At 35.5% G+C, this 26,408-nt stretch overlaps 1 protein-coding gene across 1 annotated transcript in view; it reads left to right on the top strand.

The window, feature by feature from the left end:
• cacng3b (calcium channel, voltage-dependent, gamma subunit 3b) overlaps positions 1 to 26,408 on the top strand; it is a 39,256-nt gene that overhangs the window by 4,339 nt on the left and 8,509 nt on the right. Inside the window, exon 2 of the mRNA XM_055193240.2 lies at positions 20,436 to 20,519. Coding sequence (XP_055049215.1) covers positions 20,436 to 20,519 — 84 coding nt within the window. The remainder of the gene's footprint in view (positions 1 to 20,435; positions 20,520 to 26,408) is intronic.

Raw genomic sequence — 26,408 nt, 5'->3', positions numbered from 1 at the left:
ATAAGCATTTTTATCAGGCTCTTATGTTTATTTTCAGTAATTTTAGTTTAATTGCAATGATAAGGTTATTAGTCAATGAAATGCCTTATTTTCACAAATGACACTTTCACAAATGATCTCCGGGTCTGGCGCTACCACTTTTAGCATAGCTTAAGCTGGGCGTAGACGGTGCGAATTCTGACGGTCGGAACGTCGTGAGCTCTCGCACACGACACAAGTGAGTTTATGCAAAAATAATTTGTACGCAGTCACACGCGACAAGATTTTACTGTATGACTTGACGAATTCTGATGTAAGCATTTTCACACCTGTGAGTGTCAGAATGTACAAAAAATAAAACAAGAAGAATACTGCAAAGATATTGGTGCAGAAGTGCAGAAAACAGCTTGGAATTTCTGTTCTTTTGTATTTCTGTTTATGCATTCCGAAATTGCAATATAGGTCTAGTGCTGTGGCGGTGAAGGAATTTCTCTGGCTGTGATTTTTCGTGCTAGCGCATATGCGGTTTTACTGTCTTAATATATCATGATTGTAGTGCCAAGTAAATATCTATATTGCTATTATTAATGTTACATATATTGTTGCTTTTTTTATAAATATGACCGTTTAAAAAACAAATTCAGTGAGCCTATTTGTAAATGCAGAATGAGGAGCAATGAGGTAAAACGCAAGGTAAGCTAACGTAACACGTCTTTCCCTTTACGCTCATTCTGGCGTAATAATCAAGGACTTTACTATCGTAACATGACTGAAGGAGGCGAAATAATATTACGCAGCAGTCGAAGATAGTACCCTTTGTAACTTTCAATGGCAGGGGACTATTTTCAGGCAGTGCGTAATATCACTACGCCTGCTGCAGCCATGTTACGGCAGCAAAGTCACTGATTATTACACCAGAATGAGAGTATAGTCCTAACCACATCTGCCTAGAAAATCGCAACTTTAAATTTTTTGTCGGTCTTAGTACACGATGTAACTTCAGAAGAGTCAAGTTTTAAATAGGAAAAATATTGAAACTCTTTGGTTACTTTTTAGCGCGATGCTAATGGTCTAATCCGATTCAATGGATTATGCTAAACTATGGTAAAAGTGGTAGCGCCAAACCCGGAGATCGGCTGAATGGATTCCAAAACGGTAAAAAGCTGGTTTTTAGCTCTAGGGGAGCTGGAAAGTGAGCATATTTTCAAAAAAAGTGGAGTATCCCATTAAGATCATGATCTCTACCATGTAATTACAGTTTTAAGGCTGATATATTATGCACCAAGAGCATTCAGTTAATATCATTATCTCATTTATGATGGCGTTTAGCGCTTTTTGCTTCTGAGCTCTTTAATTTGTAATTAAATTACTTTTTCCTGAAATTTTTCATTTTGAAGCAATTAATTTTACAGTTAATTATTATGTGGTTGCATTACTCTTCTTGTGTTGTCCCTTTTATGTCTTTGAACACAAAATCAACACGAAAAAATGACACATAATTTGGTAAAATAATAAATAATGTGTTAAATAGGATAACACAAAACAATGTGTAAAAAAATGAACACATCCTTTCTTAAAGTGTACTGTATATACTTTAAAAAATTCTGTATAAAACAATATTATATTTCAAATCTAAATACACAAGAGATTGTTTTAAAATGATTTAGAAATGTGTACTGAAAGTGTAATGTTTACAGCTTGTTATAAGTATGTTTAAGTTAATCTTAATAGATTCAAAAATGTAAAAATCATTTCGATTGTCCATGTGGTCAATATTTATATGGATTTTGAAAAGTAATCAATAAAGAGTTGATGCAATTTAATTTGGATAGAGTAATCACTGAGTCATACACAAATACACTATTTTCAAAGTAGTTAGTTATAAGTAGTTAAATACTATTTTAAAGAAGCCGAACACTGTGACTTCTCAAACCATGCAACATTCAGTGAATACTAGTGTTAGTTTATTTGTTTTTATTCATGACAGTGTTGGTTATGGTCATAGGTACATGGCGTTCTATGATGCTAGCAGGAGAATGTGGACCATAGTGACTCACTGTTGTTGTAGGCTCTTGCCTGTGATCCTTTTTCTGCCCCTGGCTGCGTTGACCTTTGTGAGGCAAATTACTCTTGATAGATTCTCTAACAGCATTGGTTAAGCTTGCAAAAATAGATGCCCGTGTCTCGTTCCCATCTCAGAGGCTCAGCGACCAGAGATAACACGACCGGCACCCACTCCTGTGGGTCTGAGACCAAGCTGGTGAAAGTGAACTTGGTGCTCTCATCTGCATTCACGGACTGTGGTTCGGGTTAACTTGAATGTCCGATTTAAAAGACTCTTTCAAAGCTGTCCAGCACAGTCAGTCACAATTTAGTCTAGACGTAACCAATCACTGATCAAAGATTGGTGACAAGAAATGTGAGAGACATTCACCGTGGTGAATAATATAGTTTTATGGACATAATCTTGTCCTCCTCTGACCTCAGTCAAGTGAATCGTTTTCTTTTGGGCATTGTATACAAAAGCACATACTGTACATGTTTTTACACAGACATGCCAGATATACTGGCTCACATTAGGTTGAAATGAAAACGGCAAGGTTCGGATGGATTACATATTGGTTACTGTGAAAGGCGAGTTTTCAATAAAGATACTGTATTATATTGACAAGAGGCACAGGGTGCCAAGCGAAAGCAGGCCTGAAAAATCTGTTTGTGCAAACACTTTTCATTTGTTGATTTAGGCGATAACAGGACTTGTGAGAATGTGTTGCTGGCAATCTGTCTTAGTGTGAGTGTGTCTCTGTGTGGCCCAATTGCTTTGCTACTACTGTCACCTTGTTTTCACCCTGAAAGGAGATGCCATGAAGACATTTGTGTCCAGAAATACATATTATATATGGTTAACCTTCAATAACATATTCTTTTAAAGAACATTAACATAAACACATGCATTTATACATATATAAACACTGATGAGGGTACTTCTTCAACTGTAGGCATTTTAGCCGTTATACTGTCTAGTACTATTTTTCTAACTTCAATGCCAAAGAGTTAATTTACAGTATATGCATCTCAAAAAGCTGTCACTTTCATTCATGTTTATGAAATACAATAGCAGATCACTTTTTTGCTAAACCTAATTTTATATTGTGCATTATATTTATCTTATTTTGTTATGGGTCATTGACGTGACGTTAATTATTTTGTGTTGGTATGGTTCAATTAAATGTAAAAGGGTTAAAATTTCAAAATAAATATGCAGATTGCGTGCATACATTCTCTTTTTTGAGGACCAAGTCTAAAATTTCTGGTTTTATTTCATTTTGAAAGAATATTTGGGCGATAATTGCAAAAATGTCAATGTGGTGTAACCGGTCTGTGTCAGTTGGTGTAACTAGTATTTTTTAAAAGAAAATACAAATATATTAATAAAAACGTGGAATAAAATATAATCTAGTGTAGTGTAATATGATTTTTTACATACATTTTTACATCATTCAAGATTATTTAGAAAACAGAGCTGTTTTCAGCATATGTCAGGACAAATATTACAAAAACGCATTAAAATATACATTTAGAAATAACTAATAAAATGAAATTTTCATTTTTTTATTTTTGATGATTACACTTACATGCCATCAAGGTGGACAAAATATGTAATATTTCTCATTCTTTGGCACAATTGGCGGTTACATCATTTGACCTTTTCAGGTGCATTCAGTCTTAACTTTCATAAAAATGGTGCAAATTTATTTTTTATTGCATAACATTAACCTAACTATGTGCATTGAAATAAACCTGATGAACAACAAGTTTTTTTTTAAGATTTTTGAATTTCTCATCTTGCCAAACCGTTTTGTCACTGAGCCTAATATTGAAAATATATATATTGATAATATTTTGTTAATAATATTTTGTCTAATATTTTGTTAATAATATTTTGTCTAATATTTTGTTGCTTTTTGGTAAAATTGAATTCAAAATTATTTATTTTAAGCAGCTTTACAGTAAATACAGAGTAGTTCAGGCAAATATATAAAACTTAAAATATAAAGGAGCAAAAAAATACAGGATATATGGTATAATTACACAATGTATCTACATTAGCTGTATACATTTTTACAAAAGTTCAAGCTAAGTAATGGCAACAATTAATGTTTTAGCTCGATTTAGAGCATGCTAAAATCTACTCCTGGAGAAAGTATGGTGAAAATTATTTTAAAAAACTGAATTAGTGTTGTCAATTTTACAAAATAAATGTGAAATAAATAACTTTTGTTAGGGGGCCATGGCATGAAATCAGACTTTTTCCATGTTTATGTGCTATGATTGGGTCCCCAGTGCTTCTATCAACCTAGAAACTGTGAAACTGTGAACTCTCTACAAGCATGTGAAAAAATAGGTAAGTGAAATTTGGCTCTTCTTATGATGTCATAAGGAGATCTTATTATAATAATACCGCCCCTTAATCTGCACTATCCAACCACGGCACAGCCATTTAGAGCAGAGAGAAAAAGAGAGAAAGAATATAATTGACAGCACAATTGAGTTTTTATTGCAACAAACCACCATCATGCGATCAGTGTTTGAATTTCATTAGCTCATTTGCTTTTTAAAGGACACACCCAAAACGGCACACACCTACAAAGTGGCAATTTTAACATGCTATAATAAATTATTTATATTGAGCTAAAACTTCATATATGTGCTCTGGGGACACCAAAGATTTATTTAACATTTTAAAAGTTTGACATCTTATAAGTATTGTGACATGGCCCCTTTAAATTGTTGATTTCACCCTCTTTAACAATATATGACAATTAGCATTTATGTAATAGGTTTGAATATTTTCAGATAAAAAAGTTCTGGAAACAAATAAAATTACATTCAAATAGTAGCAAAAATAAACAATAATGCCATTGTAAATAGTTCAAAGATGAGATGAAGTTCATATAACTAGAGGAAAGAGATGAAAATCTGTCATTTTTTTAATAAAACCTAAGCCCCAGGATATAAAAATACCCATAGCTGAAGAAATAATACGTGTGCACGCTTAAATTTTTTTATAACTAAATACTTAATCTTGTCTGCCACGGACAACAATTGGTCGAGCGGTCCCAAGGTCCTTTGCGGTGTCAAACACAGACTTTCACACTCCTTGGGCAAACATTGATTGTGTTAGCCTCTGGGGCTTTTCTCCTAATGTACTTAGAACTCAATAGTATAGCCATAGCTCTTTAAAGCAGGACCCAGAGTGTCGTGTCTGCACAAGTCACTGCAAGAATTATTGTGGCTTTGGCAATGAGTAAGTGTCTTCAATATCTGCAGCATGTCCACCTGCGGGGGTTCATAAGCTCACCGCTGAACAATAGTTATGGCTTTGTCGCTGTTTTTATGAGCTATCTGTCTTGTGTTTCTGCGATCTCCTGGAGTATTGTGATTAGGAGGCTTGCAGAAAGAGCCGTGTTCCTCCCTTATGTTATTAAGTGCCGTTATCTCTCTTATGCGCCGACTGTTTACTTGCATCCACTCATGTGGAGCGCTTTTTGACACATAGCATGTAGATGTCCAGCACTGTATTACATAGGTGTTTATTTTACTAGCGTAAATGAGAAAGAAAATAGGAGGTGTAGAACTGAATATTAATGTGGGTTTGTGTGTGTGACCACCTTGTCAATTTCACCTCCGCGTGAGCAAGGGCAGCGCTGCTGGAGTGCTAACAAGCCAAACAAGTCCATTAAACCCGATATTGGCCCGTGCCTGAGGAGACCCCTCTGTCGGGAACGAGCTGGCAGGAACCTTCGGCTGGCTCGTGCCGCCAACTTCCTCTAATGCTTTCATGGAAGGCTAAATCAAGCGTGTTGTGCTCTAAAGAACAGCCGTGAGATGAAGGCCGTTGGATGTATGCGACGCGAAAAGCGCTTTTCAGATGTTCTTCGTAGCAAATCACAGTGTCAGCAGTGGCTGTTGTTTGACTCTCATGCACAAACCAGCTGGCTTTGAGTCCCTCCCATATGCACAATAAACTTTAGCAGAATGCTTCTCATCCTCAGGATTAGACTCCGGTGGTGTCAGACAAATGTTTATCAGCCGAACATACGGCCTTTTAGGATTAGCCCCCACACGAAATGACATCACTTTCATGCCGCTGCTGTTGTGTGCGGTGCAGCGAACCCAAATATTCATGAGCTCTGCCTTTGACAAGTGAAAGACAAAATGAACTCATTGAATTACAAATAGGGAACACGGCCCTTTTTAGATGACGCTTAGCACTGTCACTCCCCTGTCAAAGCGCTGTGGCCTTGATGCAGTGAGTCAGCGGTCAGGTTTGGGTCAGTTTTTTATGTAAAAATGAACAATCTGGCATGAATGGAGTGAAAGAGGGGGTCAAGAATCTAAATACTGGTCTTTTGGAGAAAAACAAGGTCATGACTAATTTTACATTAATAAAGACATTAAATAAAAAATATTAAGAAAGCCCTAATGGGTAACATTTTATAATAACTGCACACTATGAAGCATTAGTAAAGCATTAGTTTAGCAGTACTCAATACTTCATTTATTAAACATTAATAGACATTAGTAAGTAGTTTATTCATGCTTTATTCTTGATTTATAACCATATATATAATGTGCTTAATAATTGTCTTTCCATACTTTATTAATGATCAATTCATCATTTCGAAAATAAGTATTACATTATTTACAGATCAGTTATTAAGGAGTTGTTAGTGGTTTATCAGATTTAGGAAGTGATTAATAAACTATTTAAACATTCATTTATACATCATATTATTTAGACGTATAGTAATAAGTTAGTCAGTGAATTAATAAATGCTTCATTAACACATATTCCTACTGTAATTCATGATTAATTCAGGTAGTTATAAAACATTTTAGAAGTGGTCAGTTAACTATTTTGTAAGCTCATCTTAAGTGAGGACTATTTATGCTTTGTTAAGCTTTTAAAGGAGATTTAAAGGCTCAGTTATCTTTTAAACAAAAAACGAAACAAACACAACACAGACTAATATATAAAACAAAAAAAATGTAATTTATATAAAACATAATTGTCTGATATTATTTAATAATTTGTTGATTATATTTGTTTTTCTATATCTGTTATTTTGTTGCTTATTTTTTAGTAATATTCACTTTTTTGTTGTTCATTTTGTTGCTTTTTTCTTTTTATGAGAGGTTTATTTTTCATTTTATATTAAGTGTATAGTTGTACAGTTTAATTTTTGCTTCTGAAATAAATATTTCCATATTCTGTATTACTCTGTGTTGTGTTTGTTTCCTTTTTCTGTTTAAAAGATAACTGAGCCTTTAAATCTCCTTTATAAAAGCTTTACAAAGCATAAATAGTCCTCACTTTAGATGAGCTTACAAAATAGTTAACTGACCACTTCTAAATGCTTTATGACTACCTGAATTAATCATGAATTACAGTAGGAATACTTATTAACACTGACTAACTTATTATATGCGTCTAAATAATAAGATGTATAAATTAATGTTTAAATATTTTATTAATCACTAAGATCAATCCTTAATGATCTTATAAACCACTAACAACTCCTTAATAACTGGTCTGTAAATAATGTAATACTTATTTTAGAAATAATGAATTGATCATTAATAAAGTATGAAAAGACAATTATTAAACACATTATATATATGCTTATAAGTAAAAATAATGCATTTTATAAACTACTTACTATGTCTATTAATGTTTAATAAATGATGAATTGACTAATTAGTACTGCTTAACTAATGCTTTGCTAATGCTTCATAGTGTGCAGTTATTATAAAGTGTTATCAACATGATATCATAACACTTGTTTTTTTTGTCTGTATGGCACATTTACAACTTTAATAAAATGTGACCCTGGTGTAAAGTCACAAAGGTATATTTGTAGCAGTAGCCAACAATACATTGTATGGGTTAAAATGATAGATTTTTTAAACTAAAAATCGTTAGTATATTAAGTAAAGATCATGTTCCATGAAGATATTTTGTAAATGTCCTACCATAAAAATCTCAAAAATGTATTTATCATTAGCAATGTGTTGCTAAGGAATCCATTTGGACAATATTTTGAGAATATTTTCTGGCCAAATATCATCCTAAACTAACAACCCATCAATGACAACTTAGCTTATTTATTCAGCTTTTATTAGATACGTTGTACGGCATTTTTAAAACATTTACCCTTATGACTGTGGTCCAGGGTCATAAATAAAGTAGATTTTTAGTCTACTAAAATCTTATGATATTTAATTGACTAAAACTACACTAAAAGGAATAGTTGAAATGTTGTAAGATTGTTGTAACCAAACCCTTCAGGATTGCTTAAACTATTCAGCCCCCGGGAAGCTTTTAAGAGCCCCTGCACTTCTAGAGGAAGCGGCTGCCTGCATCAGCTGCTACACAACCCCTCTCCTCATCCTCTGAAGTGTGCTGTCGTTTGAAGAGACTCCATTTAATGGAAAAAGACCAAAGCAGAAGAAGTGAAGTTAAACAAACAAGTACAGTTATTGGGCCCCGCTGAGAGAACAGCAATAAGCAGCTAACAGCGGCTGTGTGTGCGTGTGCATGCATGTGTGTGTGCGAGAGAGAGAGTGGGGAGGGGGAGAAGATTGCCTCTTGTAAAATTTGAAGCCTCTCAGCCCCGTCTCGGTACCGTTGGACAGGCTATGTTGCACATTTATTAGCTCATTCTCTAGAAACATGATTTAACATGGAAGCTTGATGTCTTGGCTTATCACAGCACTCAAGTAAAGCATTACTTGGCTTGTTATGTTTAGTTGAATTAGTGAGCTGGTAAGCGATCCTCTCGCGTCTGTAGGAATATTATTGTGATGAGGACTGGCGAAGACAACGGTGCCCTGTGGAGGATCATTAAAACCATGCTTAATGAATGTAGATGACTCACTGTGTCAAAACCATTAGACCAGTCATTCTCTCAGCAAAGCTGGGCTTTAACGCAAGAGTCTACCTGCAAAATGAAGCACATATAGATTATTAAAGATGGCAAAAGGAGCAACAGTGTCTCTGGAGCAGTCATGCTCTGACTTGCACAACTCATTGTGACTAGTACTGCAGTAATGTTGCACAAGATTCGTTCCAACGCCTTACTCCTTCATGCCAACATAAAGCATGATTTGGAAATCTATCTACTTTTTATGATGGGAAATTAATTGAATCAATTAAGTCACCCTCATGCCATCCCAGATGTATGACTTCGTTTTTTTTTTTTTTGGTCGAACACAAACAAATCATTTTATATTAAAGTGTTATCTTCTAACATGGGGCTTGACATGTTGAAGCACCGAAGAGCACATCCATCCATCATTACAGTAATTCAAATGACTCCAGTGAGTAAATACAGGTGTTCTGAAGTGAAGTAATAAGTTTGAGAAAACAATGAATATTTTCAGCTTATTTTTCAAAATTGAAATTGAAGTGTGTGTTTCTCTGCCTGCCTGCCTTCCTGTATGTATGTTTGGATTATTATAATTAATGTTTATTGTATTAATCCTGTCTCCCAAGTCTCACTCCTTCCACACGCACGCCTGAGAGTTATTATTTATTTGATATTAATATTACTTGCTTGTGTTAAGCTGAAGCAGGGAAAGCATATAAATATGTGATGGCACGAGGTTGAGTAAATTCTGAAAAAAATAATTTTCTATACTTTTAAATAAGCTTCCAAAACTCAATGTGTTTTTATGTAAAATCTAGTTAATGTGCACAATTCTGCACTGTAAATAATCTTTGCTGCATTAGGGGGCGTGCACACCAAAATTTTTAAGCACAGCTGAAAATGCCTGGAGGACGCCGAATGCCAACCGTTTTTTCAGCTGAGTACCAGCTTTTTTCAGCGGAGCGCTTTGGTAGCTGTGATACTTCAGCTGTGAGCCGGTTGGTTGCAGTTGTAATGTCCTGCCCCTCCTCCACTGTGATTGGACGGCCGTGTGAGAACTGACATTGACGAGTGGAGCTTTTCACCCAAAGTTGATTATTTTTCAACTCTTGTTTTCAGCGTGGAAGAAAACCGCTAGCTGCTGGCTTTTTTGAACAATGCACAGCTTCCATTGGAAACAATTGAAAACATGTGCCAGTTGTGGGCTAGAAGCTTTGGTGTGCACGCCCCCTTAAACTTTTTTATTAAATCAACTTAGATTTACAAGTAATTTTAACTTACTATTATTTATCTTGACAAGAGATTATAGAAGATTATAAAATGAAATTGACTTTCTTTCAACTATATTTTATAAGTTATAACAACTCATGTGTAGTTATACCAACTCATCTTTAGTCAAGATAAATAATAGTAAGTTGATTCAACAAAAACATTTAAGGCAGCAAATATTTTTTACAGTGTGTGTGGACCAATCAGGCTTTGCTAAATCTTTACCCAATAAATGCATTGCAGAAGGTGACACAGTTTAAAGGTATAGTTCACCCAAAAATGAAAATAATGTCATTAATGACTCACCCTCATGTTGTTCCAAACCTCCGTTCACCTTGGAAACACAGTTTAAGATGTTTTATATTTAGTCTGAGAGCTTGTTGACCCTTCATTGTACGGTATACTGTCCGTGTCCAGAAAGGTAATAAAAACATCATCAAAGTAGTCCATGTTGACATCAGTGGGTCAGTTAGAATGTGTTGAAGCATCAAAAATACATTTTGGTCCAAAAAGAACAAAAATTATGACTTTATTCAGCATTGTCTTCTCTTCCGGGTCTGTTGTGAATCGCGTGCATGAGACTTCAGTGTCGCTGCTAAAGTACGACGTTTCTGACGTATAATGCTGCTGACGTTTTATCTGGTGCGCACCAGCTTTTTTGTGTAAAAAATTCTAACTGACCCACTGAAGTCACATGGACTACTTTGATGATGTTTTTATTACCTTTCTGGACATGGACAGTATACCGTACATGGGTGATTCTCACGAAAACTTGGTTTTAAAAATGTCAAGCATGAAAATGTAAAAATTGCTTAAATTTACTTTTTTTCCCCACCAGACATTGAAAAACAAAGTCTAGAGTAAATGGGAACATTAATTTAAAAACTTTTACTTATCATTTAACACTTTTTGTAACATAATTTAAAAAATTAGTCCTAAAAAATCTCATTACCGCAACAGTCAGAAAACATCAACACTGACATATTTTCAAAATGACATGACAAACCTGAAAGAACATAATTTGGAGATTCTGCACATGCATTTAAAATCAAAGTATTATGCTTCTATTAATTAAATTAACATTTAATAAGCATCTGTTGCGGTAATGATAATCAAAATGTCGTGTAAGCATTCTGACAAGACAATATTTCAAATTAACTGTAAAAAAAATGATCTTACCTGGTAGCCATCTTGAAGTAACTGGTCCATGTGCTTGGTCACTCAAAATCAAACTTTATTAAAATTCTGTATGTGTGCTTAAACTGTTCTCAAAAAGTGTTGCGGAGGATGAGAACATCAGGCATGGACACATCATTTTCCTAATTTTTCTTCATTATTATTATACATTTATTTGTTTTCTTAATATTTTTGTGTTAATTTGATTAAATTACAACATAACGCATGTTCAAAAACCGCCGGACACATTGCGGTAATGAGAATTTCAGCAGAAAATGAGAGAAAATTTACAATTATAAATACTTTTGTTGAAATCACACATTGTGCAAGGTAGAACACAGTATTGTGTTAATTCTGATGCTTTTTAATGTTACTATATTACACATTTTAAAGCTAAAATCATTAGTGCCGTGGTGTTTCAATGGTTTCGTGAGAATCACCCACATAGATTTTCAATGGAGGGTCAGAAAGCTCTCTGACTAAATTTAAAACATCTCAAACTGTGTTTCTAAAGATGAACAGCGGTCTTACGAGTTTGAAATTACATGAGGGTGAGTCATTAATGACATTATTTTCATTTTTGGGTGAACTATCCCTTTAAGGCTTTACATGACCTTACACATTGTCAGGTTATTTAACATGATCATTTACACAGTCGCTTTGATAAGCTCAGTCTAGGTAGGCAGCTGGAACAAAGCCAATGTCTTGTAAAAAATAAAAGAAACACTATTTCTTCTCATGTAAATAAAATGTTTTTTTTGCTCCCTCCACCATGTCAATGGATTTGGCCATCATACTTCAAAAACGGGGCAAAATCTTGCTTGACGCTAAATGTTATGGAAATGCTGACTTCTGCTCCTTCGCACCGTTCAGCATAAATAAAGTCTTTAGACTCTGACTGTAAGTTCTCTTTAAGCTGGGGCTGAATGCATAGGCAAATTAAGCTGAGCATGTATTTCTCTGAAGTGTGACTAACCGTGTGTCAATCAGAGCGATGCAGGCTGCCTGTGTGCTATCAGAAGAGCCACAGCAGCACAGCGCCCACAGCCACCCACTGCAGACCACACAGGAGACTCAGGAGAGAGACGAGTAAAGATGCTGAGGCTCAGAGAAACACAAAAGCCATCCAAAGATTCTCTTCTTTTATCCCCTTTCTTCTTCTTCCTTTTATAAAAGTGTCGCTTTATCTCTTGGTTGGTTGTGCATTGAATGGTGGAAAGAGCTCTACACAATCTGTGGGGAGGGCGGAAAATGTCTCCATCAGTTCTTAATCTTTCAGGTCTCTTCCAAACAAAGCTGTCACCTTTGAGGAGATCTCTGTTGAATTATTTAAACTGGAGGTGTGTCACTGCATTCACAGAGCCATGGCCTGTAGTGCCCGCTGCTCACGGCTCTATTCAACTTCTCTTTAATGTGGAGACCCAGAGGCCCGAATCAACACAACCAGATGAGTTGTTTTCTAATCCACACAAAGGTAGCGTTTAATTGAAAACACATCTCTGGTGGATTTACCTCAACATTGACTGTAAACTCTCTCAATGTCTATTGATATGTGAGTCCAAGCACTTCATTACTTAAAAGTGTGAAACAGTAATTGTTTCAAGAACGTTTCCAGGAAAACGGGTCAATGAGACCACAAAGCAGCTACGAAGACAAATCTTTTGACCCACTGGCGGCAACAGAGAAATGCTCTCGCTTTTATATCGACATCACTTTTTGTTTGACCGCTCCGACGATGTTCCCATTTCCTAATCAGATTATTTTATCATTGGTCAGCATAGAAACCAAATTAGGACTTTTAATTCCAATACAAAGTATTCCTCGCAGGCATTTTTTTCAGGGAACCCTTTGAGCTAATAGCATCAGTGTTGGGTTTATTTATTCGGGGCCTGTTTGCAATGATAGTAAACACGGATATAAAAGCTAATGAAATACTTCCCCGTAAATGCATTTCCCCTTCGCGCGTGAAGCTCTGTGACAGTTGTGCAACTAAAGTTGTGACAAACACGCAGTCGTTGTGCAGGTTTATGTTATGTAAATGGAGACAGAGAGCTCTAAATCTGAATGATTGCAGGTGAAAGCGGCTGCTGGGTCTTATGATGCTTTTAGCGCTGGTGTAATCCATCGTGGCGGATTGGAAGATGGAGATGCCTGGCTGTACTTCACACTATGGTAAACAGATAGGTGTGGACAGGTGATTTATTGAAATATGATATTAGATGAGCCTTCAGTTGATATTCCAATAGCCAAGAAACATGAAAATACCACAACACAAAATGAAAAAAGGCAATAGTGTTGGATACTTTGTACACTAAATAAAAATATTATATTCTGCAAAAATCTATTCACAGTCAGTGAAAAAAGTTTTGCTTTTTGCAATAGTAATTATACTCTGTTAAAAATCGGATTTCAAAATGTTTTCCCAACAAAGGAAAAAAAGTAACTTGAACAAAGATTTTTCTTTAGAAGTAGTCAATTTATTATTTTCCGTATACTGACTAAAATTAGCCACCGGACATTTCCTTGGTTAATATTACTGTTTTGTTGTTTGCTTTCTTTATGCTGTTGTTGTCTCTGTTGAAGAAATCAGCATTGCTTGAACAATTTTACAATTGTCGTTAAGCCAACTGAATAATCTTACTGCATCCGGTTGCCTCACATTTTTATGTTTTATTTTTGAATTATTTTTTGCATTTTGATGCTATCTAATATAGCAAATACTATTTGCACCTCAATATTTTTGTAGATTATAAAAGTGGTGTAGTATACTCTGCACTACACCACTTTGTTAATCTACATGATGGAGGTGCAAATAGTTCTACTTTCAAAAAATGGGGGCATAAATTATAGTATATCCCACATAGTATATCCACTTATTCAGGCACCACTATACACCACTCGATTAGCAGGATCCAATAATTACACACAAAGCGTAAATTATTATATTTTTTAAAAATAATAAATAGACCATGCATTATTGGGTAAATTAAAGCCTTCCTACCTCAAACCCTAACCCTACACAGGAAATACTTTAACACTTTATTTCTTTGTTTAGTTGGTGGGCGGATCTAACAAGGGAACTACTTTCACTTAGTGTATATAGACACACTGCATAACAGATGGATTTTTGCATTTGCAAATTATTTTAGTTAAAATTATTTAGTTGCGTGCAGTGGTGTAGTGCAGGGTATATGCAGGTATACAAAGTATACCAACTTCTTTATTTGATAGCATGGGGTATATCTATTTTAAAAAATGGGGGCATGAATTAAGACTATACCCACTTCTCCAGGCACCACTACACCACTGATTGCATGTTTGTAAACAGAGATGAAGTATTTTGTAAATAATATCATAATTTTTCTGTCTTCTATTATTTCTTCCTATAAAAATATTTAATAAACGGTATTATAGAATACACAATATTATTGCTTTTTAAGTATAACCTATTCAAATCTTTAATCTTTCTAAATAAATTGTAAGCGTAACGTGATTAAAAAGCTATAAAAAACATATAGAGGGAACAGACTTAAACAGCACACCGGACATCTTTTCTATTTATTTTCTATTCTGATTATTACAAGATTTTCAGATGATTTCATCACTCCGGTCTGTCTTGCAACCATAAACTAGGGGTGTGCATTGGCACTGCCCTCACAATTCGATTAAATTACGATTCACCAGGTAACGATTCAATTCGATTCTGCGATGCATTGCGATGCATCAGAATTCTACTGTACACAACAAGGCAAATATTTAATCAGTCAAGTGCAACTATTCTCAAAAAAAAACAGAAGCTTAGCAGCTTTAAGACAATGACAATTATATACCTGAGATGAGAATTCACAGCGTAAGTCTTGTAAAGGTTCCCATTAACTTCATAGAATCCGAAATGTGTCCACTTTCCATGGAAAAGGGTGCGTTTTTATTTACCCGTCTATCACTGTCATCTCTCTCTGCCTCAACCATCTTGATTGTTGTTCTTATGCCCCCGGAAATAATTGAAACTTCACAACTTTATTGTCCACTCGAGGCCAGAAAATAAACAGTGACATAATCGATTATGGCACTTTGCTGCATTGATGCTGAATTGCGATGCATTGCCGAATCGATTATTGTTGACACCCCTATACGTTTATCTTCAAATGGTGTCTTCGACGATGATATTTTATAAAAATGAAGGCCATCTTTTTTTTGCATTCTATTCTGATACCCAACAGCAAATAAGACATTTTCTAGTGGGTTATCTTGTTCGTTTCACTCGTGTATAATTCATTTGTTTTTCCGTCACCACATTGTGCGGGCAGCTTGCAGTGACGTAACTGTGACGTCTACTCGCAATAGGTCTATTCTTCTCCCTCCAAATGGTCATTATCATAATTCAACAATATGTGATTTTCATTACTGTACTACAATTTAGGCATGGGCCGGTTTGAGATTTTGAGGGTATTATAACCTTAAGCAAAACTACCACAGTTTCACGGTGTTGCGGTATTGCCATTACAACACTAAAATTTGTTATTTTCAAACATCACGAACAACCTTTCAACTGGACACAATTTTATTTTTAAGCAACATACAACATGTATGCCAGGTTAAAATAAAGCCCTTAAATTATAATATTCTTTAATATATATTGAATGTAAACATCAAATCAATTACATATCGATTTAATACATTTTGTGTAAACACAGCTTATACCTTGAAAATGGAATCACAGAAAATGTTAGTGGTTTTGAAACCTTGAGCCCATGCCTACTACAATTACAATATCTGGAACTACTGTTTTGGCTTTTTTATCATAAATTAAACTGAACATACATGATTTATACTTACAATTACACTTTACAAATACATTGCATCACACACTGAGCAAGCTACGGTAATAAGAAAAATACTCATAACTTTATTTTACATAAAGTTGTATTTGTTAACATTGGTTAATATGCATTAGCCTACTTACAATGAATAATATCTTTACTTTAGTTCATGTTTATATAAGCATTTTTTATACATTTTTAAAATAAGCAAAATGTCACTGTTGACCATATATAGTTATTGCACAATGAACTAACATTAACAATTGTGTTGGCATCAACTAAAATTAACAAATTATATTGCTCGATGTTCGCTTATAGGTAATGCATTTACTGATGTTAACATCCTTATTGTAAAGTGATACCATTATATATTAGGCAAAATATACATTTTATATGTGAAATAAGTGATTTTTTAGACAGTTTGTGTGTTAATATGAGTGTCTTGTTTTTGAAGTGAAATATAGTCCCCTGACTGTATTTAATGTTATTATTTAATTTGTGGCCATCATATTTCAATTCCATACTTTAATTTAAAAAAGACAATATATAAATTACATTATTTCCCTTTAAACTGTACTTCATTATTTGGATGATCTTTAAACAAAGTTTTTGCTTATTTTTTAGTAAAATATTTTATTTTACATAAAATGTAATGCTGTATAATATATGTAATACTGTTAATGTTATATAAAATTACTCATACTGTAATTTTGGTTATACCACCCACCCCTACCTGCAAATGTGTTTAAGATGCATTAATCTCTTACTGTGTGTTCATAAAATCCTCTAAAATCCCAATGGTACACTTCATAATCTTTTATCAATGCATGTTATAACCTTCAAGTGAAGTTATCAATCAGTAAGGCATTTTATATCACAATTTTAAACCTCATCAAAATTCAAATTAAATCTGAAGATTTGCATCATATTACTCAAAGCATAAATACATCCTAGCAGTCAGAGAGAGTCACCGTGACAAAGCGCTCCTCCCTCAGAGTTTTTCATCGGCTATTCATTTTTGATCATCCTGTCTGTGTTATGAGCAGGCAGATACGTTTGTGTTTGCGAAAGTGAATAGAGAAAGTGAATAGCTGTAAATGGGCAGTCTGTCAGGTCACCCGTTGACAAACACAGGCAGTTGATGGTGGTGGAGGGGTGTATGGCAAACCAGAGGGGATTTCTGAAAAAGCCTGGGTGCCCTGATTCATTCTGAATCATTCAGAGTCGTCACTGTCCACCAGAGAGGCGACTTTTCTCTCATCATACAAATACACAAACATGCATATGGACACATGCATAAAATGACACATGCCATAATGTGGGTCAGTATGGTTTTTTCATATTCGGTGACCAACCTCAGTATGTTTTATATACAGTATGTGTCTGGATAGAAATCGTATTTTACTATTATAAATATTTTATCTTTAAATACTCCATGTGGTTCCCACCAGTCTTAAAGGTGCAGTGTGTAATTTTAAGAAGGATCTCTTGACAGAAATGCTAAATAATATAACTATATTATCAGGGGTGTATAAAGACCTTTCATAATGAACCGTTATGTATTTATTACCTTAGAATGAGACGTTTTTATCTGCATACACAGAGGGTCCCCTTACATGGAAGTCGCCATTTTGTGCCGCCATGTTTCTACAAAAATCCTTAATGGACAAACTTTTTTTACTAAGTTGTCTCCGATGATATCTTTGTCCGGTGGTGGCTACCGTAGCTTCTCTATGTGATTAAAAAACGAGGGGTAAGCAGTGAATTCACCAGCACCTCACCACTAGATGTCGCTACAATTTACACACTGCACCTTTAAATACTTGGTTATCTCCCTAAATGTAGTCATCTCCCAAAAACATATGCTGCGTCCGAAAACTCAAGGCAGTGACTCGTTGCATTAAAGTGGTTTGCCTCCTACCTTGAGATGAGGACTTTCTCTGTAAATGTTGGAAATTGTTCATCATCATCTGCACCCGTTTTGTTTGGTGTGCCCCAGGGATCTATTTTGGGACCATTATTGTTTTCCCTTTATATGCTGCCTTTGGCCCACATTTTCCAGAAGTACAACATTTCATATCACTGTTATGCAGATGATTCTCAGCTTTACCTTCCAGTAAGACTTGACACCACTGCGTCATTCGATGTGTTATTGGAATGTGTAGATGATATTAAAAGGTGGATGACAAATAATTTTCTGCAGCTAAATGAGGAAAAAACAGATGTTTTAATTCTTGGTTGTCCGGCAGATTCTGTTCCAGCCCTGAAAGCCCAGTTAGGTCCTCTCTCAACAAATGTATGCACCCAAGTCAAAAACCTTGGAATAATCTTTGACTCTTCACTATTCTTTGACACACATATTAGTGTGGTTATTAAAGGAAGCTTTTTCCATTTAAGATCCATTGCAAAGTTGAAGAATCTTCTCTCAACAAAAGATTTAGAAGTTGCAATTCATGCATTTGTGACATCAAGATTAGACTATTGCAACTCTTTTTATTGTGGTCTTTCTCAATCTTCACTATCTCAACTACAAATTGTTCAAAATGCAGCTGCAAGACTTTTGACTGGGTCTAGAAAGAAGCATCATATTTCACCTGTTTTGGTATCTCTTCACTGGCTTTCTATTAAGTTTCGAGTTGATTTTAAGATTTTTATGTTTGTTTATAAGGGGTTGTCTGGCTGTGCACCTAGGTATATTAGTGATCTAATTGTACCTTATTTTCCTGTTAGGGCACTTAGATCTTCAAACCATTTGCTTTTAAATGTGCCACGAAGTCGTTACAAATTAAAGGGTGATCGGGCCTTTTCTGTGGCTGGGCCCATGCTTTGGAATGCTCTCCCTTATCATGTGAGGTCTGCTCCATCATTGGACAGTTTTAAATCTAATCTGAAGACATATTTTTATTCCTTAGCTTTTGGACATTTGTAGTTGTTTCCCTTATGTACAGCACTTTGGATCAATTTCTATTGTGTTAAATGTGCTTTATAAATAAAGGTTGTTGTTGTTGTTGTTGTTGTTGCCTCGCTGCCTCATGAGGAAATGACTTCGGAGGCATGAAGGTAGCTCAGAGAAAGACTTTCGGACACACTTCTAAGGCAGCATGTTTGAAATTTAAACAGAGAGCGCCTTTGTGATAACTAATCACATATTTGAAAACTACAATACTAATTTCTCGCTAGAAATGCAATTAAAAGGTGTAAAAAGTGAAAATATACCCTTATTTACACTAAATTGGTGGTCCAGTCGCGTCCTTGGCCGCCATTTTATTTTTTCGAACTCGACCGGACTCGACCAATCACATTCTTAATGTACGTCCACGCATAGGTATCTCAGGAGACAGGAAGTAAACCAAACATTGAATTCGGACATGCCTTGATGCCTTGCTGCCTTGGAAAGCTGCCTCAGAAGGCAGCAATTTAGAGTTTTCGGACGCAGCCACAGTTTCATCCAGTATGACTGTCTTGAATTCACCCAACCAAATATTTATTAAATTATCTCCTTAAATGTTTTGAACACAAAATATAAATGCAAACAGGAGACATGAGAGTGAGCAAATGATTACAGTTTGTAACAATTTGTATTTTTGGGTGAACTGTCCCTTTAAAAAGAGTCGTCTGTGTCTAACAGTTTCAGATCTCTTTGGGGCTTGGTAAATGGATTCCTGTAGCGTGTGTGTTTATTCGCTCTGCACTGTTTAACATTGATATATTATATAAAGAGTAGATGATGCATCAGGATTCCTCGAAATAATACACAAACGCACAAACAGAGTGTTTGAGCTGTGTACCCTTTTTTTATTCTTGTTAAGAATGTGACAGCATGTGTCACAACGGTTTCCCCCACATAGGGCGCATGTATTTGGTACGATAAACCTCTTCATTAGCCGGTCACATGTTACGCCTGAGGGCAGAAGTGTTATTTTTGTTCATTTGTCATCTTGAGCGCACAGCCGAGTGAACAGGGGTTGTGAGGGAATGCACAAGACGGCATGCATACGTGCACATACACACACACACACACACACACACACACACACACACACACACACATACAAGCAGCTTACCAGGGCTGTGCTCACTGACCTGATAAATGCATAAGAGAACACAGTAAAGTAAACACATTAAGACATGTTTACTGTTTGCGCTTACACTAAAAAATGGATTCCTGTTGTGTGCACATTTATACACGCCGATGTCGAACACAACACACAGAGAAATGGAGACTAACAGTCTGTTTATCTGTTCTTCATGGCTGCAGGAACGTTTCGAGGTGTATGTAAGAAGATTGACCACTTTCCAGAAGATGCAGATTATGAACAGGACGCAGCAGAGTATTTACTACGTAAGTCTGTCAAAACAACACACATCTGCAGTGATTTCTATGAACAATAATTGACAGCACGTGAGGGGACAGTTTTTTAAGGAACGTTTAACACTAACTCCCAAAAATAAAGGTACATTTCGTACAAAGTTGTCCCTTTGTGGTACTACATAGATTTTTTTTCAAAGGGTATCGCCCCAGTGACAGCTTTTGTACCTTTTATCTGAGAGTGCAGGCACTAGATGAGACTTTGATGTTTTAATGAAGTGTGTGTTAATGTAAGCATACAAACATTTTTAAAAAAGTAACCTAATGTAAAGTGTTACCAAAATATTATTAATGGTTTAAGATAAATGGTGTTTCATCTGCCCTAAAGGAACACGTCGACTTTTTGGGACTTTAGCTTATTCACCGTATCCCCAAGAGTTAGATAAGTCAATACATACCATTTTCATCTCCATGCGTCTCGTAACTCTGTCTGACGCACCCACCGCTAGCCTAGCTTAGCGCAAATCTATCCATCTAGCACAGTGGTTCTCAAACTTTTTCAGCGTGCGGCCCCGCTTATATACGGTGCATTCCTTCGCGGCCCCCCAAAGAAAATTTATGACAAATTTGTTCTAAAACGTAACATTTTAATAAAAAAACAATAAAATTATATTATACAAAGTAGTGCTGTTGGTTAGTAGCCTTAATCTTTTAGGTTTAATTACATAGAATTCATTATAAATTAATGTATTTTATAAAATGTTATAAAGCTGGGGCCCCCCGGCACCATCTCACGGCCCCCCTGGGGGCCCTGGACCCCAGTTTGAGAACCACTGATCTAGCATACTGCTCCCAAAAGTGACAAAATAACACCAACATTTTTTGCCCAAGTAGCAGTGCTTTGCTTCCTGAATATATAGTTTCCAGGATGTATACGGTTAAAAGACATTTGTACACGCTGTGACATACAAATCACAACATATAAATAGGAAAATGTTGGAGTTATTTTGTCACTTATTGGGAGCAGTATGCTAGCCGGAGCCCAGTCTTTGTGCAAAGCTAGGTTAGCGGTAAGTGCGTCAGACAGTTACGGGACGCACGGAGATGAAAATGATATGTATGCACTTATCTAACTACATACAGTGGGGGATACAGTGAATAGGGCCCTATTTTAACGATCTAAGCACATGGTCTAAAGCGCACGGTGCACGGTCTAAATGGGCTTGTCCGATTCCACTTTTGCTAATTTAACAAGAGGTAAAATGGTTTATGCGCCAAGCGCACGGCCTAAAAGAGTTGTTCCTATTCTTGTAATGAGTAACGGGTGTGTTTCGGGGCTAACGTGAAATAAACCAATGAGAGTCTCAGCTCTCATCCCCTTTAAAAGCAAGTTGCGCTGGAGCCATGCCTAATTCCTAGACAGCGGAATTTATAAACTGAAAAACTAAGCAGAGGAAGAAGACCACTAGTTTAAGATTAATGTTAAATAATTGTGTTGTTTACATTTGTATTGAAATTGTTCTTTTTTATTAAAACCTTTAAAAGATGTTTTCTTTCAGTCATAGAAGTACAAATAGCAGGCTTTTAATTGCTGTAAATATATTATTAGGGCTGGGAAAAGATTAATCGCAAATAATCGCATACAAAATAAAAGTTATTTTTTGAATAATATATGTGTGTGTACTGTGTGTAATAATTGTGTATATTTAACCACACACACATACATATATTCATGTCAGATTTTTAATTTATGTATACATTTTTTATTTATATATAATATAGAATATATAAAAATATAAATAAATATATATACACATGTAAATGTTTCTAGAATACATACATAAATGTGTGCGTATTTATATGTACATAATAATTACACACAGCACAAACTCATATGTTATGCTTTTATTTTGTATGCGATTAATCGCGATTAATCTTTTCCCAGCCTATAATTGATATCCTACATAATCATTGTAATCTCATAATTTGCAAATATGGAAGAAACTGTTTGTACTCTAAAAATACTTTTTTTGTAACAAACAGGAGATAAAAAATTCACAAACGTGCAGAGGCCATTTTAGCACTCGGACAGCGGCATGTTTTTTTTTAAAGCATTACTTACAAATGTTTCTCATCTCACCATATCCACAGAGTCATCATATACAATAAATCTGTGTGATAGCATTTAAAAAAAAAAAACATGTAAAATTAGATGCATGTTTAAAGCAAAGCATTTGTTTACTTAACGCCTTCTAACTTGTCATAATCGTTGCTTATTTATGTCCACGGGACTCAATAATAATCTTTTACATTTTAATCCTTTAATTTTTAGTATTTAAAGAGTTTTTGTGCTGCTGCGCATCCAAGTGTATTTATAGACGCATATTTCTAACGCGCTTATTAAATAACAAAAACAATATTGCGACTTTAGACCAGGTTTTTGTTGGTCAATGGAGTAGTCTATTTTAGTTGCCTCAAAATAGCAGCACACGCCAGTAATGCACCTGAACACACCTCGTTTTCAGACCAGGGGTGCGCTTCCCAAAAGAATCGTTAACCAACGATCGTAGGTTCCATCGTTACTAACATCGTTCAACGATTTGGTGTTTCCCGAAACCATCCTTCAAACGAACATTCGCAAACTGCATCGCTAACTTGTGTCATTGGAACGACAGCTTTTGACCTGTCGTTAGAAGCATCGTTCCTTGTTATTATCATATGTAGACTTACATTGATCATGCTTTTGAAAAAAAATACGCAAAAACATGTAGTACAGTCAATATCCATCATTCTAATATATATTACCATTTTAATTTACGTCTTTAAATTTGTAAACAGAATGAAAGCGCTGCATTTGAAAACTGCGGATGTGCACAGCCCTACGAGCTTTAAGACCCTGGGGAATCCCTGGGATGAGTGACGTAAGAGGGAACTTGCGCGTGAATTAAATATCTTGAAGATAAACAATAGATAACTAAATCACGATAACAAAATCAGTCTTCCGATGCAATATATGTTATTTACAGCAATAATCTGACATTAAATCGATATGCGCAGATTAATTAGTGCTTCACCTCCCACGTGACATCATCAACTATGTTGTTAAACCAACATCGTTTAAATGACGAATGTGCGACAAAATTACTATGCTTTCGGGAAACAGTTGCGACAAGGTAGTTTGTTTCTCCAACGATGCATCGTACTATGGTCGTTCAGCAACGAGTTACGTCGTTGTTTGGGAAACGCACCCCTGAACTGAACACCCATGGGCGCAAAATTGGGCGCAAATGCATTTGCTATTTAAACAACGTGGCGCTAAACGTGAAAATGATAATTACGCCGGGTTGAAACTAGCAAAATACAATTGCGCTGCATTGCGCCAGGTGTATTATAGAGCCCAGAGTCTCTAAAAGTCGGCGTGTTCCTTTAACCAAACACTGCAAAATATCAAACTGAGCATGAATTTCCAATGAAACCCAAACCCAGGGAGGGAACTTACCCTCACCACTGACACACAAAAACCCACAACTCCCGACCGCTATCAAATGTTACAAATCTCAACCATCACACATTTACCCAGAGAGTGATGATATGCATACAGAAGACTCATATTGGTCAAATGTATTTTCGTCATTTAGTCCTGCTGGGTTTCTTTAGTTTTTGCAATGACCTCCACACATTTTACCATTTTATAGATTAGATTCAGGGTGTCTTGAAATTGCATGGTGACTGAAGCTGAACAAAGTAGATGCATGCATTCAAGCATGTGATGGTTTATGCTTCGTGATAAATCATGCTTACCCACAAGCCATTGTTCTGGCCATTTGGTTGTACTGTTTAAATGACATCTTCTTTAACTGGCTCCACTGTGTAAATGTATTCACATTTTTGGAATATTAATTCTCTCCTTATGACGCTTATGTTTTTGTTTGTGCGTGTTTATGTGAATCGTCTCATTTATGATGAGACACACAGCAGATGCCTGTGATTATGTAACACTCCTGCAGAAATGCATATGGGATGCATGCAGTTGCACATTAAAAGGATGTTAGAATCAAACATGAAAATTCCGTCATGTTTGCTCATCCATATTTTTTCAGATTTTGATTTCCATTCAATTGAAAACATAGCTTTATATATTTTTTTACTCTTAAGTCTCTCTCATTTGGATAAAAGCATCTGCTAAATAATTCAATGTGAACATAAATAAAGTCAAAGAAAATGTGTGCTAAACAGATCAAAATTTAAAGTGCCAAAGCTTTCCAGTTTTCACACTCACCCAAAATGTATAAACTAGTGTGTTATGTAATTTATGAATTTGAATGTGAATGTGTACAAGACAAAATTTAGTATTCAGTTTTGTTCTGCTTCATACAAAACTATAAAAAAGTGTAAAAATATAAATATAGCATATGAGTCATATTTTGATTGGGTGCTCTGATGCTTTTTGTCTTTATTGGTGCTTGACAAACTGATGAACTGGAACTGCTGTATGCAATAGCTATGTGCAATTTATCCTTTGTGTTTAACAGAATAATAACAGCATATAGGTTATCCCATGGTTGGTCAAAAAGTGACAAACCCAACCATTTGGTTATAAATTGACATACAGTATGCTAAGTTGGTTCAACCCAAAATGCTGGGTTGTTTAAACCTATTGTTGGGTTAGATATGGGATAATCAAACCCAACACTTAGATTTGTCCCTTTTTTGACCCAACCATGGATTAAAAATATTTTTTACGTGTTACTTCATAGGGATAGTTCACAAAAGAAAACTGCTGGTAATTTACTCACCCTCAAACCTTGGTTATAGTCTACATTTTTACGTATACGCGAGCATACAGTCGAACGCAAAGCCTTGCAAAGCATAGTTCATTTGATTCATACACATGCGCTGACATTCGACGCATGCGCGTTGCGACAATTAACAATACCTCTCATGGCCCACATCCAGTACTCCTGTATGCGTGTGCACAACCTACGCATACAATGTACGCAGGTTACTGTATGCACGTCTTCAGATGACAAAAATTGCATCACGCGCACATTCGTGTATGTGTAAAACTGGACCACACTGAAAAAAATTATAAGCTGGATTTACTTAAAAATATAGTGCATAATTTTTGCATCCACTTTCTTAAGTAGCCCAAGTTTTACTTGAAATTTTAAGCACTTGCATAAATTGCTTAAAATTCCATGTAATACTTACTTTAAAAAAATGGATGCATAAATTATGCACTATATTTTTAAGTGAATCCAGCCTTTATTTTTTTCAGTGCATAAAGGCTGATCCATTTTATATGCGTATGCGAGGGTCCACGACTCCACGTATATAACGCAATTTTTGTCATCAGAAGAGTGTGTATAGTGTAAGCGCACTGCCAGATTTTTGAAACACTGCGTACATTGTAGGCGTTGGTCGAATGTAGTATGTAGCCCAGGAAATGCATTGTATTTTGTTGCAATGTGCATGTGTTGAATGTCTGTGTACACGTGTGAGTCAAATTAACTATAATTTGCAAAGCTGTGAGTTCAACCTTATGCGTACGTTCACGTACATGTAAAAAACAGAGTATACTCCGGGGCTTAATTTTGCTTTCATTGCAACCAAGATGTAGGTGACAAGTTTTTATCTAAAATTGTGGTCCTTGGTGAACCATGAAATGAAAATCCTACTGTTCTACTAAAGAAAACATGTCACCTACATCGTGGATGGCTTAAGGGTTAGTAAATTAACAGCAAATTTTCATTTTTCCTCATCACTGATAAAAGATCTTACTGCATGCAAAAAAAAAAAAATAACACAGCAAGCACGATTTTTGTCAATAACTGTTTACAATAGTTATCTTAAAGATCCAGAGAAGACAAGTCTAACACAGTCTGTGTCTGCATGCTGCCTGTTTGTTTGGGCATTCGAGAA

This window comes from Misgurnus anguillicaudatus, chromosome 19 (genome assembly GCF_027580225.2).
Source record: "Misgurnus anguillicaudatus chromosome 19, ASM2758022v2, whole genome shotgun sequence".
NCBI classification, from domain to species: Eukaryota; Metazoa; Chordata; class Actinopteri; order Cypriniformes; family Cobitidae; genus Misgurnus; species Misgurnus anguillicaudatus.
Note: the sequence above shows the minus strand (reverse complement) of the source record. Positions and strands in the feature narration are given on the sequence as shown.